Source organism: Rhinoderma darwinii, chromosome 1 (assembly GCF_050947455.1).
Source record: "Rhinoderma darwinii isolate aRhiDar2 chromosome 1, aRhiDar2.hap1, whole genome shotgun sequence".
Lineage (NCBI taxonomy): Eukaryota > Metazoa > Chordata > Amphibia > Anura > Rhinodermatidae > Rhinoderma > Rhinoderma darwinii.
This window is the reverse complement of record NC_134687.1, coordinates 291228301-291246117: the sequence shown is the minus strand read 5'-3', so window position 1 is coordinate 291246117 and position 17817 is coordinate 291228301. Positions and strand designations below refer to the sequence as shown.

The window sequence follows — 17817 nt, the reverse complement described above, 5'->3', positions numbered from 1 at the left end:
TACTAATGTTTCCACTGTCTAATCTCAAGCCAGAGTAAATATGGTACAATATTTTAACTTGTAAGCAGAACCCCGGCTATATTTGAGTAAACCTCCATTCTCCCAGCAGAGTGTAAAAATTGTTGAGCATATTGCTCACTCCCAGGCAAGAGATTGCATCTACTACACATAATTTTGGTGGTGTTTTTTATTTTCTATGTGGTTCTGCACATATAATAAATCTTGAAATATCACAGTTTCATATTGGACTCTAGAGGAGTAACAAGCTAATATTTCCTGTACTCTGCAGCTCACGTCCGCTTTGCTGTATGTACAGGCACATCAAAAGCAGAATCACCTGATCATCATTGGAGATTGGGGAATTAAGGACCGCTCTCTTGTAGGGATGCACGATGCTTCGAAACGGTTTCGATACTCTGCACCCCCAAACGGTTCTATACCGCTATTTCATGTATTTCGATACTTATCTGTGCGGCCGCACAGCTCAGTATTGTAACACATGAATGTATGAGAGCGGGGCTGCGGCTGTGTAATAAAGCCATTGCCCCGCTCCGGAGTCCTGATAGCAAGTGCGCGGGGTCAGGATGATGCGATGCGGCCGGCGCTGCACTTATGAGTGGCGGCACTGAAAACAGAACATGGCGGGTGCATTACAAAACACCCCTATGTTCTGTCTTCAGTGCCTGAACCGCCGCTCATTAGTGCAGCGCCGGCCGCATTTCCTCATGCTGACCACTCACGCACTTCCTGTCAGGAGCGGGGCAATGACTGTATTACACAGCCGCAGCCCCGCTGGCGGAGATCAGAGAAACCTCTCATCTCCGCCGTTACTGCAGCATTCAGGAGAAAATTAGAAAGGGGGATGCCCCTTGGATCGGGTCACAGGGTAGGACCCCAGGGCTGTCCTACCATATTTCCTGTTGTCAGCAATGTTAAATAAAAAAAAATACACATACACATTTTTTACAATAAACATTAAAATAAGTCTCAATACATAAAATATACACACATTCAGTATTGGCGTGGCCGTAATAACCTGCACAACAATTTTTTTGCATCATTTATGATGTGTACGCTGTAAAAAATAACCCATTATGAGAAACATGATGGGGTTAATTACTATTAATGTGAGGCACATGGAGGTTAAATTCATCATCACACCATGCGCCTCACATCAGAAAAAAGGAATAACTTTTTTTTTTAATTACTGTTGGCAAAGTATCGAATTGGTATCGAAATCACAACACTACACAAAGTATCTGTATCGAAGTCCAAATTCTGGTATCGTTACATCCCTACACTCTTGTACTACTGGAAGCCTAGATAAGGTAGGATAGCAACACTATACACACATATAAAGCTGTGTTCACATCACCGTTGCTTTCCACTGAGGTGTTCTGTCGGAGGTTTCCGTCGGGTTAACCCCTCAGTAGAAAGGCAAACGGAACTCAATGGTGACGGAAACCTGGCTAATGGTTTTCGTCTGTCACCGTTGACAGGGTTCTGTCGTTTTGACGGAATCAATAGCGCAGTCGACTGCGCTATTGATTCTGTCCAAAACAACGGAACCGTCACAACGGCGACAAACGGAAACCATTAGCTAGGTTTCCGTCACCATTGCTATATATTTATGATCTCTATACTTACATCTAAATGAATGAAACTAAAATGTAATACGACACATTCCCTTTAATTACTTCATAACAATGTTAATTTAGTAGTATACCCATTTACAGTATACTTTTAAGTCTAACCGCACCGAAAAAATTTATAGCTTGTTAAATTGCTCCAAAGGATACAATATTTGAAGGGCTAAATGCTGGCCCAGCACCCAAGTACTTGATTTCAATGAGGCTCTTGGCTGACACGCATTGCTAAAATTATATACAGACAATTGTTATATATTGTAAACGGGATTTTGTGTTCCATATTCAAACATTTTTTTTTTTTTTATTCTTTGTCTAGAAAAAAAAGGTGGCGTTTATGAACCGCTTTACACCACATTTGTGGAATAAAAATTGCCACAGATTGTGGCCCGCATCAAATTTGCACAAATTTTTGACTTTTCTCAGCGCTTGCATCTTTTGAAAAGCGGCAATTAAAGTGGGTGGGGTTAACCCAGGAGGGGCAGATTTATTAATTTCGTCAGAAATCAGCGGAAGTTATAGTGCAAATCTACGCCTGTTTAAAGCAGGCAAGAATTTGAAATCGCTCTCATTACAACAGCTCAAGATGTGCCAAATTTATTAAGAGTCATGCAACTCTTGATAAATTTGTCACATCTTACTCCAAAGGTATGTTCACACAGAGTTTTTTGCAGGCAAAAAATTCAGCCTCAAAATTCCATTTGGAGATTTTGATCTGCCTGCACGGCGTTTGGCGCGTTTCTTTTTTGAGCGCCGCGGGCAAAAACGCTGCGAAATACGGTTTCTCTGCCTCCCATTCATGTCAATGGGAGGTCAGAGACGCAAACGTCCGAAGATAGGACATGTTGCTTCTTTTACCCGCGAGACGGTTTTTCCGCGGAGACATTTTCGGCCATTTTCCGACGCGGTTACCGCGTCAAAAAACTCAGTGTGAACTAACCCCAACAGTTTTGGACTGGAGCAGGCAACGGTACAGGCTAGGTTCCAGCGCAAGAAATATCGTAGCGGATGAATGGTTTAAAATGGAAGATATTCCAATTTTATTAGAACAATGATAAAACAGGGAGGCAATATCCCACAAAGAAAGGTGGATGTAAGGTAATGCACGCTGCCAATGCGTTTCAGATGACTTTCGCGTCCTTAGTCATGGCTGATGTGAAAGTGTAGTAGCACAATGAAAGTTTATATCCGGTCAATGACAGGTGAAATTTTGATTGCGTTTCAAGGCAATGAACCTGGAGCGCAAAAAGAGGAAGGATCAACTTAGCTCGTGATGGATGTTTGTATACACCCGAATGTCAGCCGAACGCTAGGATCGTGCTCGGTAAGTTTGATTTATCAAATTTATATACCTTTCTTTCAGAGTTTCACTGTATAACAGTGTGTGTGATACGTTTAAATATTGTTTTATTATGAAAAAAAGAAGAAAAAATTGCTTTGTGACCGGGGATAAACCTCTTCTAAATGCTAGAGAATAAACATAGAAAATAGATGCATTAATAGTAAAGCTTGAAGAGATATGGTGTATGTATTAAAAGTCTATGACGTTAAAAATGACTATAAACCCATGATAACATATTTTTAAACACAGTTTTTTGGTACTAGTGTTACATGATGTGTAAATAGATGATGCATATTCAGAGGCATGTAATTGTTGTTCACACAGATGGAAAACTTTGAAATTTGTGTTTGTAATAATATCCTAGGAAGGGACATGATATTCATTTTGTTTATTGGGAACTGACCTTTTTGACCTCTGATAGTCCTGGGATATTATATATGTGTATTTTTTATTTAATATTTAATAGAAAAGCTACAGAGGTGGGAATATCGTTGTCCCGTTACTATAGTTGAATAGTGGTTTATATAAAAACGGAGACAAAAAGGGTAGCGCTCGGAGAATATATAAATTGGATATTTGGATTACAAAATATGTTATATTTTAATAATGGAACATTAGCTCCTTTTTAAGATTTAATCCATGTGGGTATCTGGTTTTCAGGCGGTAGATCCAATACGCTTCCCTTCCTAAAATCTTGGATCGCGTCACAGGGTAGGACCCCAGGGCTGTCCTACCATATTTCCTGTTGTTAGGGCATACTTAGGTAAGTCCTAACAAGTGCCTGTGTACTATCAGTGCACAGGCTAATGCACTGTAATATAGATATATGCCAGTACATTAAAGTTTAAAAAATAAAGTAAAAACATATAGTAATGTTAACCCGTTAGTGACCGGCCCATCGTGTTTCTACGTCGGTCACTAACGGGCCTTATTCCGATGCCATAGACTTTTTACGTCGCGGCATCGGAATAAGTTTACAGAGCAGGGAGATGTCAAATCTCCCGGCTCTCAGCTGCTAGAGGCAGCTGAGGGCTGGGAGCGTCCCTGCTCTGCCGTGTGAGATCGATATTAGTATCGATCTCACACGTTTAACCCCTCAGATGCGGTGCTCAATAGCGAGCACCGCATCTGAGTGGTTTTGGAGAGAGGGCGGGAGCTTCCTCTCTCCCCCACCGACACCCGGCGATACGATCGCCGAGTGTCTGTGTCTCTAATGGCAGCCGGGGGTCTAATAAAGGCCCCCAGGCTGCCTAGAGTGAATGCCTGCTAGATCATGCCGCAGGCATGACCTAGCAGATGCCTGTCCGTGTTAAACGGCCAGGCAGTAATACACTGCAATACAAAAGTATTGCAGTGTATTATAAATGCGATCGCAGAATCGCATATTATAGTCCCCTAATGGGACTAGTAAAAAAGTGAAAAAAAAGTTTAATAAAGTTAATTGAAAAAAAAATTGAAAAAAAAATGAAAAACCCAGCTTTTCCCCTTACAAACTGCTTTACTATTAAAAAAAACAAAATAAAGTTAAAAAGTTAAACATATTTGGTATCGCCGCGTCCGTAACGACCCCGACTATAAATCTATTACATTATTTAACCGGCACGGTGAACGCCGTAAAAAAATTAATAAAAAACTATGGAAAAATTGCTGTTTTCTGTGAATACTGTCTTTAAAAATGTGATAAAAAGTGATCAAAAAGTCGCATCTACTCCAAAATGGTACCAATAAAAACTACAAGTCGCCCCGCAAAAAAAAAGCCCTCATACAACTGCATCGGCGAAAAAATAAAAAACGTTACGGCTCTTCAAATATGGAGACACAAAAACAAATAATTTTGAAAAAAAAAGCGTTTTTACTGTGTAAAAGTAGTAAAACATACAAAAACTATACAAATGTGGTATCGTTGCAATCATAACAACCCGCTGAATAAAGTTATTGTGTTATTTATATCACACGGTAAACGGCGTCGATTTAGGACGCAAAAAAGAGTGGCGAAATTTCAGATTTTTTTCTATTCCCCCCCAAAAAAAAGTTAATAAAAGTTAATCAATAAATAATATGTACCTAAAAATGGTGCTATTAAAAAATACAACTTGTCCCGCAAAAAACAAGACCTTATACAGCTATGTAGACGCAAAAATAAGAAGGTTATAGCTCTTGGAATGCGACGATTGAAAAACGTAAAAAATAGCTTGGTCATTAAGGTCCGAAATAGGCTGGTCATTAAGGGGTTAAATTAAAAAAAATACACATACACCTTTTTTACAATAAACATTAAAATAAGTCTCGATACATAAAATATACACACATTCGGTATTGGCGCGGCCGTAATAACCTGCACAACAATTTTTTTGCATCATTTATGATGTGTACGCTGTAAAAAATAAAATAAAAACTGCTTTCTATCACTTATTGTGGGGCACAATAACCCATTATGACTGAGAAACATGATGGGGTTAATTACTATTAATGTGAGGCACATGGAGGTTAAATTCATCATCACACCATGCGCCTCACATCAGAAAATGGAATAACTTTTTTTTTTATTACTGTTGGCAAAGTATCGAATTGGTATCGAAATCACAACACTACACAAAGTATCTGTATCGAAGTCCAAAATGCACAGGGCAAAACGAAATTGCAATACCCAAATTAGCTACGAAACAGAACAAGAAGTAATCTCAAAAAGATTACAAAAACAGGGATATCCAGATTGGACACTTAAACGAGCTCTTGGATCTACCGCCTGAAAACCAGATACCCACATGGATTAAATCTTAAAAAGGAGCTAATGTTCCATTATTAAACTAGAACATATTTTGTAATCCAAATATCCAATTTATATATTCTCCGAGCGCTACCCTTTTTGTCTCCGTTTTTATATAAACCACTATTCAACTATAGTAACGGGACAACGATATTCCCACCTCTGTAGCTTTTCTATTAAATATTAAATAAAAAATACACATATATAATATCCCAGGACTATCAGAGGTCAAAAAGGTCAGTTCCCAATAAACAAAATGAATATCATGTCCCTTCCTAGGATATTATTACAAACACAAATTTCAAAGTTTTCCATCTGTGTAAACAACAATTACATGCCTCTGAATATGCATCATCTATTTACACATCATGTAACACTAGTACCAAAAAACTGTGTTTAAAAATATGTTATCATGGGTTTATAGTCATTTTTAACGTCATAGACTTTTAATACATACACCATATCTCTTCAAGCTTTACTATTAATGCATCTATTTTCTATGTTTATTCTCTAGCATTTAGAAGAGGTTTATCCCCGGTCACAAAGCAATTTTTTCTTCTTTTTTTCATAATAAAACAATATTTAAACGTATCACACACACTGTTATACAGTGAAACTCTGAAAGAAAGGTATATAAATTTGATAAATCAAACTTACCGAGCACGATCCTAGCGTTCGGCTGACATTCGGGTGTATACAAACATCCATCACGAGCGAAGTTGATCCTTCCTCTTTTTGCGCTCCAGGTTCATTGCCTTGAAACGCAATCAAAATTTCACCTGTCATTGACCGGATATAAACTTTCATTGTGCTACTACACTTTCACATCAGCCATGACTAAGGACGCGAAAGTCATCTGAAACGCGTTGGCAGCGTGCATTACCTTACATCCACCTTTCTTTGTGGGATATTGCCTCCCTGTTTTATCATTGTTCTAATAAAATTGGAATATCTTCCATTTTAAACCATTCATCCGCTACGATATTTCTTGCGCTGGAACCGATCCTGTACCGTTGCCTGTAACATACACCGTGTGCCGACACGAGGATCCGGGCGCAGCTGGCAGCAGGATTCTGCCCAAGGTGAGCTGGAGGTTTTTCTCCACTATATAGTTTTGGACTGGCATATATATCTTAGTCTTAACCCCTTCCCGCTCCTTGACGTACTATTCAGTCATGGTAAGCACATCTTTCGCGCTCCATGACGGAATAGTACATCGCGGGAGGAAGGGCCATTTCGGCCGTCCTCCTGACAAATACAGTAGCTGTGACAACTGCTGTCTCGTACAGCAGTTGCCGCAGCTCCTTCAGCGGGGACCGATCGCGGTGTCCCCGCTGATTGACCCCTTAGAAGCCGCGTTCAGTAGCGATCGCGGCTTCTTAGGGGTTAAACCACAGCTACATGATAGCGGGCGGCAATGGTTGCTTTGGCCTCCGCCTATGTCATCTACGAAAGCCTAGTGGGTCCTGACTAAGTCAGGTCCACTATGCTTGCTGTCAGCGAGTAGCGGACAGCTGTAATAAACTGGACTACGCATGTAGTGCAGTGTATTGGAATTGCGATCAGGGCCTCCTGCCCTCAAGTCCCCTAGTGGGACACAAAAAAAAAAGCTGTGTAAAAATAAAAAAGTTTGAGTAATAAAAAGTAAAAATCACCCTTTTTCCCTGATCAGTCCTTTATTATTAAAATAAACAAAAACCATACATAATTAGTATCGCCGCATCTCTAACGGCCTGAACTATAAAAGTATTTAATTATTTATCCCGCGCGGTAAAGGCCATAAAACAAAATAATAAACCATACCAGAATCACAATTTTTTGGTCACTTCACCTTCCAAAAAATTGAATAAAAAAAAAAAGAGATCAAAAAGTCACATGTACCTAAAAATGGTTGATAAAAACGACAGTTCCTTATGCAAAAAACAAGTCCTCACCCGGCTTTCTCGATGGAAAAATAAGTTATGGCTCTTAGAATAAAGGCAACACAATAAGTAAATGATTTTTTATAAAAAGTATTTTATTGTGCAAACGCCATAAAAAAACCAACTATAAAACATATGGTATCGCCGTAATCGTATCGCCCCGCAGAATAAAGTGAATGTCATTTATAGCGCACAGTGAACGCGGTAAAAAAAAAATTTGAATAAAAATCTATAGTAGAATTGCTGTTTTTTAGCCACCACGCCTCTTAAAAAATGGAATAAAACCTGATCAAGAAGTCGCATGCACCCCATGAAAACTACAATGAATTCCTCAAGGGGGTTTGTTTCCAAAATGGGTTCACTTTTAAGGGGTTTCCCCAGTACTGGTACCTCAGAAGCTCTGCAAATGCGACATGGCGCCCAGAAACCAATCCAGCAAAATCTACATGCCAAATAGCACTCCGGCCATTCCGAGCTCTGCCGTTTGTTCAACAAGCAGTTTATGACCACATCCGGGGTGTTGCCGTAATCGAGAGAAATTCCTTTACAAATGTTGGGGCGTCTTTTCTCCTTTATTCCTTATCAAAATGTAAAATTTCCACCTTTTATCGGAAAAATTCGATTTTCAATTGCGCAGTCTAGTTCCACAAAACGCATCAAAAAACCTGTGGGGTCTAAATGCCCACTATACCCCTCAATAAGTTCCTTGAGGGGTGTAGTTTGCCAAATAGGGTCACTTTTGGGGGGTTTCCACTGTTTTGGCACCACAAGACCTCTTCAAACCGGACATGGTGCCTAATAAAAAGGAGGCCTCAAAATCCAATAGTTGCTCCTTTGTTTTGGAGGCCAGTGCTTCAGTCCATTACCAGAATAGGGCCACATGTGGGATATTTCTAAAAACTACAGAATCTGGGCAATAAATATGGATTGCGTTTCTCTTGTAAAACCTTGTTTTACAGAAAAAAAATTGAATAAAATGTAAACAAAAAAAAAAAAAAAAAGGCTTTTGAAATTTTATTTAAAACGTGAGAAATTGGTGCTTATGTTCTAAGCCTTATAACGTCCTAGAAAAAGAAAAAAGACTGTTAAAAAAATGATGCCAACATAAGGTAGACATATGGGAAATGTGAACTAGTAACTATTTTGGGTGGTATAACCGTCTGTTTTACAAGCAGATATATTTAAATTCAGAAAAATAAATTTTTCCCAAAATGTTCTCAAAATTTTGCAATTTTTCGCAAATAAACACTGAATGTATCGACCAAATTTTACCACTAACAAAGTCCAATGTGTCACACGAAAACAATCTCAGAATCGCTTGGATAGGTTTAAGCATTCCGAAGTTATTACCAAATAAAGTGAAATATGTCAGATTTGAAAAACGGGCTCTGAGCCTTAAGGCCCAAACTAGGCTGCGTCCTTAAGGGGTTATGTGGGGAGCGAAAAGTATTGGCAGTGTACTCACTGCAGTATAGGAGTACACTCGCTGATATACATTCCGATCCCCCATTACGCTGATTCTAAAATTTTCATAGATTTTTATAGCGCTGTTGGGGGACCGGAAGTCTAGTTGCAGTGTCTTCCTTCAGGACCACACGACTCTTCGTCAAGTGACTGGCCCCGCTGTACTCTATGTACAAGCAGTAGTTTCTGCTTGTCCATGAGTACAGTGGGGCCGGTCACATAACGAAGAGTCGTATGTTCATCAAAGAAGGCCGTGCAACTAGACTTCCGGTCCCCCAACAGCTCTATAAAAATCTATGAAAACCTCAGAATCAGCGTAATGGGGGATCGGAATGTATATCAGCGAGTGTACTCCTATACTGCAGTGTGTACACTGCTAATACTGTCCGTTCCCCACATAACCCCTTTAATAAATCTCCCCCATATTCTGCAAAGTAAGAATAAATTATTAAATGCATATGTTATCCCCATTTTAGCTGGTATTGGATAACTATACACCCTTTATATAGTCTTTAAATAGATTTCATTTTCTAATATAAAGAAACAGTTTCTGGTTTAATATTAAAACCAAGTGCAGAATATGTGAATTCTTGGAATGATAGCAGTGTTGCGCAATACTTCAGCATGAAAGGAGTTTTCCAGCCTTGTGTACAAAGTGTGGGAGACAATACCGAGCAAAGTTATGCCCAGAATGTAAACACTTTTAACAGCTCCTCTCAGGCAGAAAAGCAACAAATTAATGTACACACAGCCTTTTTGTTTCCTGCCCAAAATGTCATAATAAACTGTACTTGCCATGGAAAAGGACTAATTGCAACTATGAGATTTGAAGGCCTTGTTTTATTATTCTGCAATTAACAGATAGAACCAGTCTACAGCCAGAGAAATTATATTAATAATATCCAGTTATCAGATCAAAATGGAGCAAAAAAAGAGAAATGCAGGAAATCATTGGTGGGCAAAGAAAGAATATGGAGTAAAGATGAAAATGTGAGTCATAGAAATTTGTAATAAACATTTCATACCAAGGAATCTCTGTCGAGTGCCAGCAATATGGATATCTTTTATAGGGAGCTGATGCCTTGTGCTATCCAGAGCGGTGGCAAACGATGTGTAATTGTCTTTGAAATGCATTGTGGCAGCAGTGGAGGGAGACAGAGATTCGGTCTATATAAAAAAAATAAAAAATAAAAAAACAAATCCAGGAGACTGTAAAAATGACAAAAAGGTTACTCATTATAATAAGTGATTACAAATGCAAGTAAAAAAACAATGATGTTATACACTATGGATAACGTACCAGACATATCCTATTACTGGGTCAAGTCAAGATTACCCAGCAATAATAATCCTGGTCTTCACAAGTGGGCATAATTATTGTACTTTTTAAAATGTAAAAACAAAAAGGTCAGCTCAGAAAGAAAGTATGAAAGACAGCTTTAATGTCCTGTTCACATTTAAAATTCCACATGGCAAGTTTACGAGAATTGCTTGCCTGAAATGCTAGCCAATTTTATAGGCATTCTAGGAGGGGACAATACTTGTTCCAAAGTCTTTATGTTGTTGCCCCACGACAACCTATTTACTTTTATAACCGATCAGGCAGGTTATAAAAAGTAAGGTGGGAGTCTGACCTCTGGGACCCCCATCGATGCTGAGAAAGAGGGTGCCCAAGCTCCCATTCTCATCCAGAAAGCAGGAACAACATGCGCTGTCCCTCCCCTCAGAGTTGAATGGATGCGTCGGAAAAAGATGAATGCGCCAATTCAGATATTACCAATACCTGTTAATTACAGGTATACTCAAGCAGATTTTAATAATAGATTCAGGTTGAGTATAAGTGATAAAACAAACAGCTAACCTCTTCCATTTTAGCACTGGTGTCATACAACTGCGGTAGTATGCCATGCATTTAAAAACCGCAGACCGCGTAACGCATGTCACCTGTAAAAAAACATGCATCAAAGATGCCTTACGGCCTTAAGGGCTTATTCAGATGAACGTGTAATACGTCCGTGCTACGCGCGTGATTTTCACGAGCGTCACACGGACCTATGTTAGTCTATGGGGCCGTTCAGACTGTCAGTGATTTTCATGCAGCGTATGGCCGCTGAGTAAAATTCGCGACATGTCCTATCTTTGGCTGTTTTTCGCGCATCACGCACCCATTGAAGTCAATGAGTGCGTGAAAATCATGCGCAGCACACGGAAGCACTTCCGTGGGACATGCGTGATTCGCGCAACAGCAGTAAAAACTATGAATGAAAACAGAAAAGCACCACGTGCTTTTCTGTTTACAAACATACAAACAGAGTGTCATAATGATGGCGGCTGCGCGAAAATCAGGCAGCCACGCATCATATGCTGATGACACACGGAGCGGTTATGTACCTTTTGCGCACGCAAAACGCACATGCTCGTGTAAATCCGGCCTTATAGTGAGATTTACCTGCTCATTTACATTTGTAATACAGTCCTGACTGCACTTGTAAGAAAATGTAGAATAAAATTCAGAGGGGATGCCTTACTTTATTATCCCTAATGCAGTACTGTGTGGGATTTGGGTAAAATATTTTTTGGGAGAATTTGTTATGAAATTGCCTCATTACCATGTTTTAATTGCTCCAAAGTTGAGCTTTCGTCTAAGAACTGCTAATGTTTTAAAATAATTTGAAAACTCTTCCTCTCATTTTGTCCGTTTCTAGGAAGACCATATAGAAGATCTCAATTGTTTTTTTTTGTAAATTACTTAAGAAATATTTTGGAATTTTTGTTGACAACAACAAACAATTATCACATTATACAAATGATCACCACCTGAATACAAAGGTGATATCAATTCCAAAGATTCAGCAGAAAATAAATCCACTTGCATGAACACATAAGTGACCGCAGCTAAAGAACTAGTCAGTCAAATAGGACATACATTCAGATATTAACCCCTTAGTGACCACTAATACGCCTTTTTACGTGATGCACTAATGGGCTTTAGGCTAGGCTGACGCCTTTTCACGTCAGCCTAGTCTAAGTCCTGCACGGGTCTCCCGTGCAGGCAGGAGCCGGGGCTCTGCTGTCTGATGAGTTTACTTCGATCGCGGCCGTTTAACCCGTTAAATGCCGCCGTCAATAGCGACCGCGGCATTTAACTTTGTTTACAGAGGGAGTGCGCTCCCTCTGTCACCCATCGGCGGCCCGCGAATGCAATCGCGGGTCTCCGATGGGGTGTCATGGCAGCCGGGGGACTGATAAAAGCCCCCAGGTCTGCCCTGGACATATGCCTGTAAGGGTATGTTCACACGTAGTCAACAAAAAAGTCTTAAAATCCAGAGCTGTTTTCAAGGGAAAACAGACCCTGCTTTTCAGACTTTTTTTTACCAACTCGCATTTTTCGCGGCGTTTTTCGCGGCGTTTTTGGAGCTGTTTTCATTGGAGTCTATGAGAAAACAGCTCCAAAAACGTCCAAAGAAGTGTCCTGCACTTCTTTTGACGAGGCTGTATTTTTACGCGTCGTCGTTTGACAGCTGTCAAACGACGACGCGTAAATAACAGGTCGTCTGCACAGTACGTCGGCAAACCCATTCAAATGAATGGGCAGATGTTTGCCGACGTATTGTAGCCCTATTTTCAGACGTAAAACGAGGCATAATACGCCTCGTATACGTCTGAAATTTGGCCGTGTGAACATACCCTTAGGACGCGCCGGAGGCACGTCCTAACAGATTGCCTGTCAGATTTACACTGACAGGCAATAATGCTCTGGTATACGAAGTATACCAGAGCATTATAGCAGCGATCGGAACATCGCACAGTAAAGTCCCCTAGTGGGACTAATAAAATCAGTCATCAAAGTGAAATAAAGATTATTAAAAAAAAGTACAGTAAAAAAATAAATAAAACCATTTTTTTCCATAAAAAGTGGTTTTATTTAGTAAAAGTGTAAAAAAAAAAAAAAATACACATATGTGGTATCGCCGCGACCGTAATGACTCCATTAATGAAGTTAATATGTAATTTAAACCGCAAAGTGAACACCGTAAAAAAAAAACGCAAAAAACTATGGCGAAATTGCAATTTTTTTCCATTGCCCCCCAAAAAAGTCATAATAAAAATGAATCAATAAGTCCCATGTACCCCAAAACAGTACCATTCAAAACTACGTCTTGTCCCGCAGAAAACAAGCCCAAAAAATCACTACATTGATGGAAAAATAAAAAAATTACGGCTCTTGGAAAGCGACGATGCAAAAACAAATAATTTTAGTTCAAAAGTGTTTTTATTGTGCAAAAGTCGTAAACCATAAAAAAACCTCCACATATGTGGTATCGCCGTAATCGTACCGACCCATAGAATAAAGGTAACATGTTATTTACGTCGCATAGTGAACGGCGTCAATTTAAAAACGCATAGAACAATGGCGGAATTTCAGGGTTTTTTTATAATCCCCCCCAAAAAGGTTAATAAAAGTTAATATAAAAATTATATGTACCCAAAAATGGTGCTATTAAAAAGCTCAACTAATCCCGCAAAAAACAAGTCCTCATACAGCCATGTAGACGAAAAAATAAAAACGTTCTAGCTCTTTGAATGCGACTATAGAAAAACAAATAAAATAGCTTGGTCATTAAGGCCTAAAATGGGCTGGTCACTAAGGGGTTAAAGCAAAAAATTAAGACCGAAAATAAAACAAAAACAGGACGTAGCTCTATCCCAGTAACAATGAGGTATATTGCACGACTTCCAATACACACCGATAATAAAAATAAACCTCCAAAAAATGCAATTTCTCAGGTGTGGTCATTAAATGAGTAAGGTTATTAAAATTAGTAATAAACGCTGTTTAAAGGATGCATCAAAGGGAACATGAATACCACATAAATGATCAGCGAAGAGTGAGGACTTCCCAAGAGCATGTTAATCAGAGATAAGTATACAAAGAACATACAAAATCCAGAATCACAGCACACTTACAGCCGTACTATGAAAAGCTCTCCATGGCTGCCAGACTCTCAGAAACAAGTCCCTCGAGAAGGTGTACCACCCTAACATTTCTTCCAATGAATGGAGCGGATAAACTTTAGACCATCGAGTTAGCAATTTATAAGAGTTCTCTTGGTGTCGTACACAACACGAGAACCCATCAGATCGAGACAAAATGAAGGAGACTTCCTTTATTCTTTTTTCCATTCCATTAAGAAAAAGGGTTTGGATGTGGCCAAATCTAAAAGAAGGTTGGTATATATTTTGGACAAGGATCTGGGCGGAGATTGAGGCATAAGAGTATAGTTTTCCATCCACGTGGGATGAGGGTAGGGTGAATGAGCTATAGCCAAAAATTTGCAGCTCGCTGAGTTGGTCATACCTATGAAGAAAGGTCACATTAGCAGCAGAAGCAGACAAACCAGACCCAGAGGATTGAGCCAACAAAGCACTTAGTGCAGGAGTAGCTCTACACGTAGTTACCTCACTGACCCTAAGAGAATCAAGCAGAGGCCATAGAGACTACCTAATAACATTTACCGAATCTGTAAAGTAAGGAAGGACCCCCAATGGAGCTAACGGAGAGAGGAAACCACTAGCCATATTTAGTACTTTACACTTCTGACATACTTTAAAGGAACAGTGTCATCACAATTTTTTTTTTAATATGTTAACGATGTTAGTGCTTTATTAAAAATGTTTATATTTATTTGTGTGTTTGTGTTTTACTTTTTCTTATTTTTACACTTTTTCTTCCCTATGGGGGCTGCCATTTTTTTTTCCATTTCTGTATGTGTCGATTAACGACACATACAGACATGGAATACGGCAGCCACAGTCCCATAGGGACTGCGAACGGCTCCCGTCCCATCCACTTCAATGTACGCCGTCTGTGTGGGAACTGCGCATGCGCCGCTCCCACACAGTCCAATTTGAAATGCGTCGCGCCCGGACAGTAAGATTACTACTTCCGGTCGCGGCTTCCGGACTTGTGCACTTGGAGCAGCGGCAGCAGACGGAGCGGACGGGCCGGAGGGAGCCGCGGCGGCAGGAGCAGGTAAGAGATTTATATGTATGTTCGTGTACGTTTACTACTGTATGTAAACCTACTACACTGTGTGTTAGCTCAAAAAATGGCGACACACAGTGTAGGAGGTTAGACCGTTCAAACCCCTCGTTTATCCCGGCACTAGCCAGGATAAAGGAGGGGGGGGATGCTGAGAGCTCACTAGAGCGAGGGCTTTTTACCCAATTTTGCAATGCTGCAATTTTGGGAATAGCTCCATCTAGTGACCAGCAATGGGAAATATTATAAATTAGAATTAATTTATAATATTTCCTGACTCGTGAAAAAAAAAAAAAAAATGTGAACAATGTTTAATCACCTACACACTAAATGTTTAATAAAAAAAAAAAACAACATGTTTTTCTGGCAACACATTGCCTTTAAGCATACCTCGAGTCATTTACTAGGATTGTTTTCGGTGGCAATGGTAATTTAACTCAAAGCAAAGGTAATAATTCCTCCGAGAGAACCAGTCTCTCTATATCCAAGTAGCTATAAGTAAGAGAGGGGTTAGCGAGTTGCGACCAACGAAGCAATTGAATAGCTTCATAATATAACCTTATATATGGTAGAGACAAGCCCCCCTGCTTCTTCTTTATTATAAGTAGTCTATGAGCTAATCTGGGACGTTTCCTTTTCCATAAAAAATGAATAAAGAGGCTTCTAAACTTATTAAAGAAACTATCTGGAAGGTCTATGGGAAAGCTTTGCAATGAGTACAGGATCTGGGGGAGTACATAAGTGGCAAATACATTTTTTTCTACCAATTCAAGAAAGAAAGGGTATATTTATTTTAGAAATACATTTTTGTATTTTTGAGACAAGGGGAGCAATATTCAAGGAAGAAACTTGTCTGGGATCCGCTGGGATTTTATTATTACCCAAATATTGGATAGCCAGATGCGGCCATTCAAACGAAGAGATGGACTTTAAGTGTACTAACTGATCATGCGGTATAGAGATACCCAAGGCCTCAGACTACCCATAATTAATTTTAAAATTGGAAATGTCTCCAAATTGAGTAAAGGTATCTAGAATCAGCGGAATTGCAGTAAGTGGATTCGTAACGAACAGCAGCAAATCATCCTCAAAAGCCGGTCTTATGAATGTGTTACCCAACACGCAGGACCTGTATGTCTCTAGTTTGCCGAAATTTCAAAAGAAGTGGCTCCAACATGATAACAAAAAGGGATGGTGACAAGGGACATCCCTGACGTGTTCCATTCAAAATTGAAAAGGAACCAGACAAAGAACCATTATTTGAATCCCGGCAGAGGGCTCTCGATAGAGGGAAAATATAGCTTCTATAAATTTGGATGGAAAATGGAATTTCAATAGAGGTCTCCTCATACTCCCAACAGACCCTGTCGAAAGCCTTTGACGTCCGTGCCCAATAGGACCATAGAGCTTTTCGAGCGACGTACATGTAATATAGCATGCAGAAGTCTACTAACATTATGTTTACTCTCCCGTCCCTTCACAAACCCACTTGCTCATCTCCGACAATTAGGGGCAAAAGAGGTTGTATGCGTCTTGCCAGAACTGTTCGGGATCCTTCCCCTCCTTAGGTAGAATAGTAATAAACGCTTCCAAGGACTGTTTAGGAAGAGGGAAGAGAGAAGCCGTGCAATAAATTACAGACTTCCGTGAATTTAGGAATTAACGGTTTGCAAAATTTTTTTATAAAAGGAGATGGGCAAGCCATTAGGGCCCGGACTCTTTCCCGAAGGAATTTAATCCAAAGTCTTTCACACTTCCTCCTCAGTAATTGGTGCTAAAAGTGCTTCACACTGTAAATCTAAAAGATGGGGAGCGGAGATATCCGACAAAAACGCAGTTATACGTTCTTTCCGGTCCTGCATTGGAATAGGAGTCCGCTCGGAGGAATCATTCAAATTATACAATTTGGAATAAAAATTCTGAAAGGCCTTGGCTATAGTTGATGTCACTCTCCTTGCTAGTTTTTAATAGCATCTATAAACACCTTGGATTGCCTCTGCTTAAAGAGGCTGTCACCAGATTTTGCAACCCCTATCTGCTATTGCAGCAGATAGGAGCTGCAATGTAGATTACAGTAACGTTTTTATTTTTTTAAAACGAGCATTTTTGGCCAAGTTATGACCATTTTCGTATTTATGCAAATGAGGCTTGCAAAAGTACAACTGGGCGTGTTGAAAAGTAAAAGTACAACTGGGCGTGTATTATGTGCGTACATCGGGGCGTGTTTACTACTTTTACTAGCTGGGCGTTGTGCATAGAAGTATCATCCACTTCTCTTCACAACGCCCAGCTTCTGGCAGTGCAAAGACACAGCCGTGTTCTCGAGAGATCACGCTGTGTCGTCACTCACAGGTCCTGCATCGTGTCAGACGAGCGAGGACACATCGACACCAGAGGCTACAGATGATTCTGCAGCAGCATCGGCGTTTGCAGGTAAGTCGATGTAGCTACTTACCTGCAAATGCTGATGCTGCTGCAGAATCAACTGTAGCCTCTGGTGCCGACACGATGCAGGACCTGTGAGTGACGTCACAGATCTGCACTGCCAGAAGCTGGGTCGTTCTGAAGAGAAGTGGATGATACATCTCATCAGAAAGCCCAGCTAGTAAAAGTAGTAAACACGCCCCGATGTA

The 17817-nt window shown here is 40.0% G+C and overlaps 1 protein-coding gene across 3 annotated transcripts in view; it reads right to left on the bottom strand.

Moving 5' to 3' along the window:
• HAUS8 (HAUS augmin like complex subunit 8) overlaps positions 1–17817 on the bottom strand; it is a 178193-nt gene that overhangs the window by 19963 nt on the left and 140413 nt on the right. For all 3 annotated transcript variants that reach the window (XM_075825313.1, XM_075825314.1, XM_075825315.1), the window contains exon 9: positions 10167–10308. In XM_075825313.1, coding sequence (XP_075681428.1) covers positions 10167–10308 — 142 coding nt within the window. The remainder of the gene's footprint in view (positions 1–10166; positions 10309–17817) is intronic.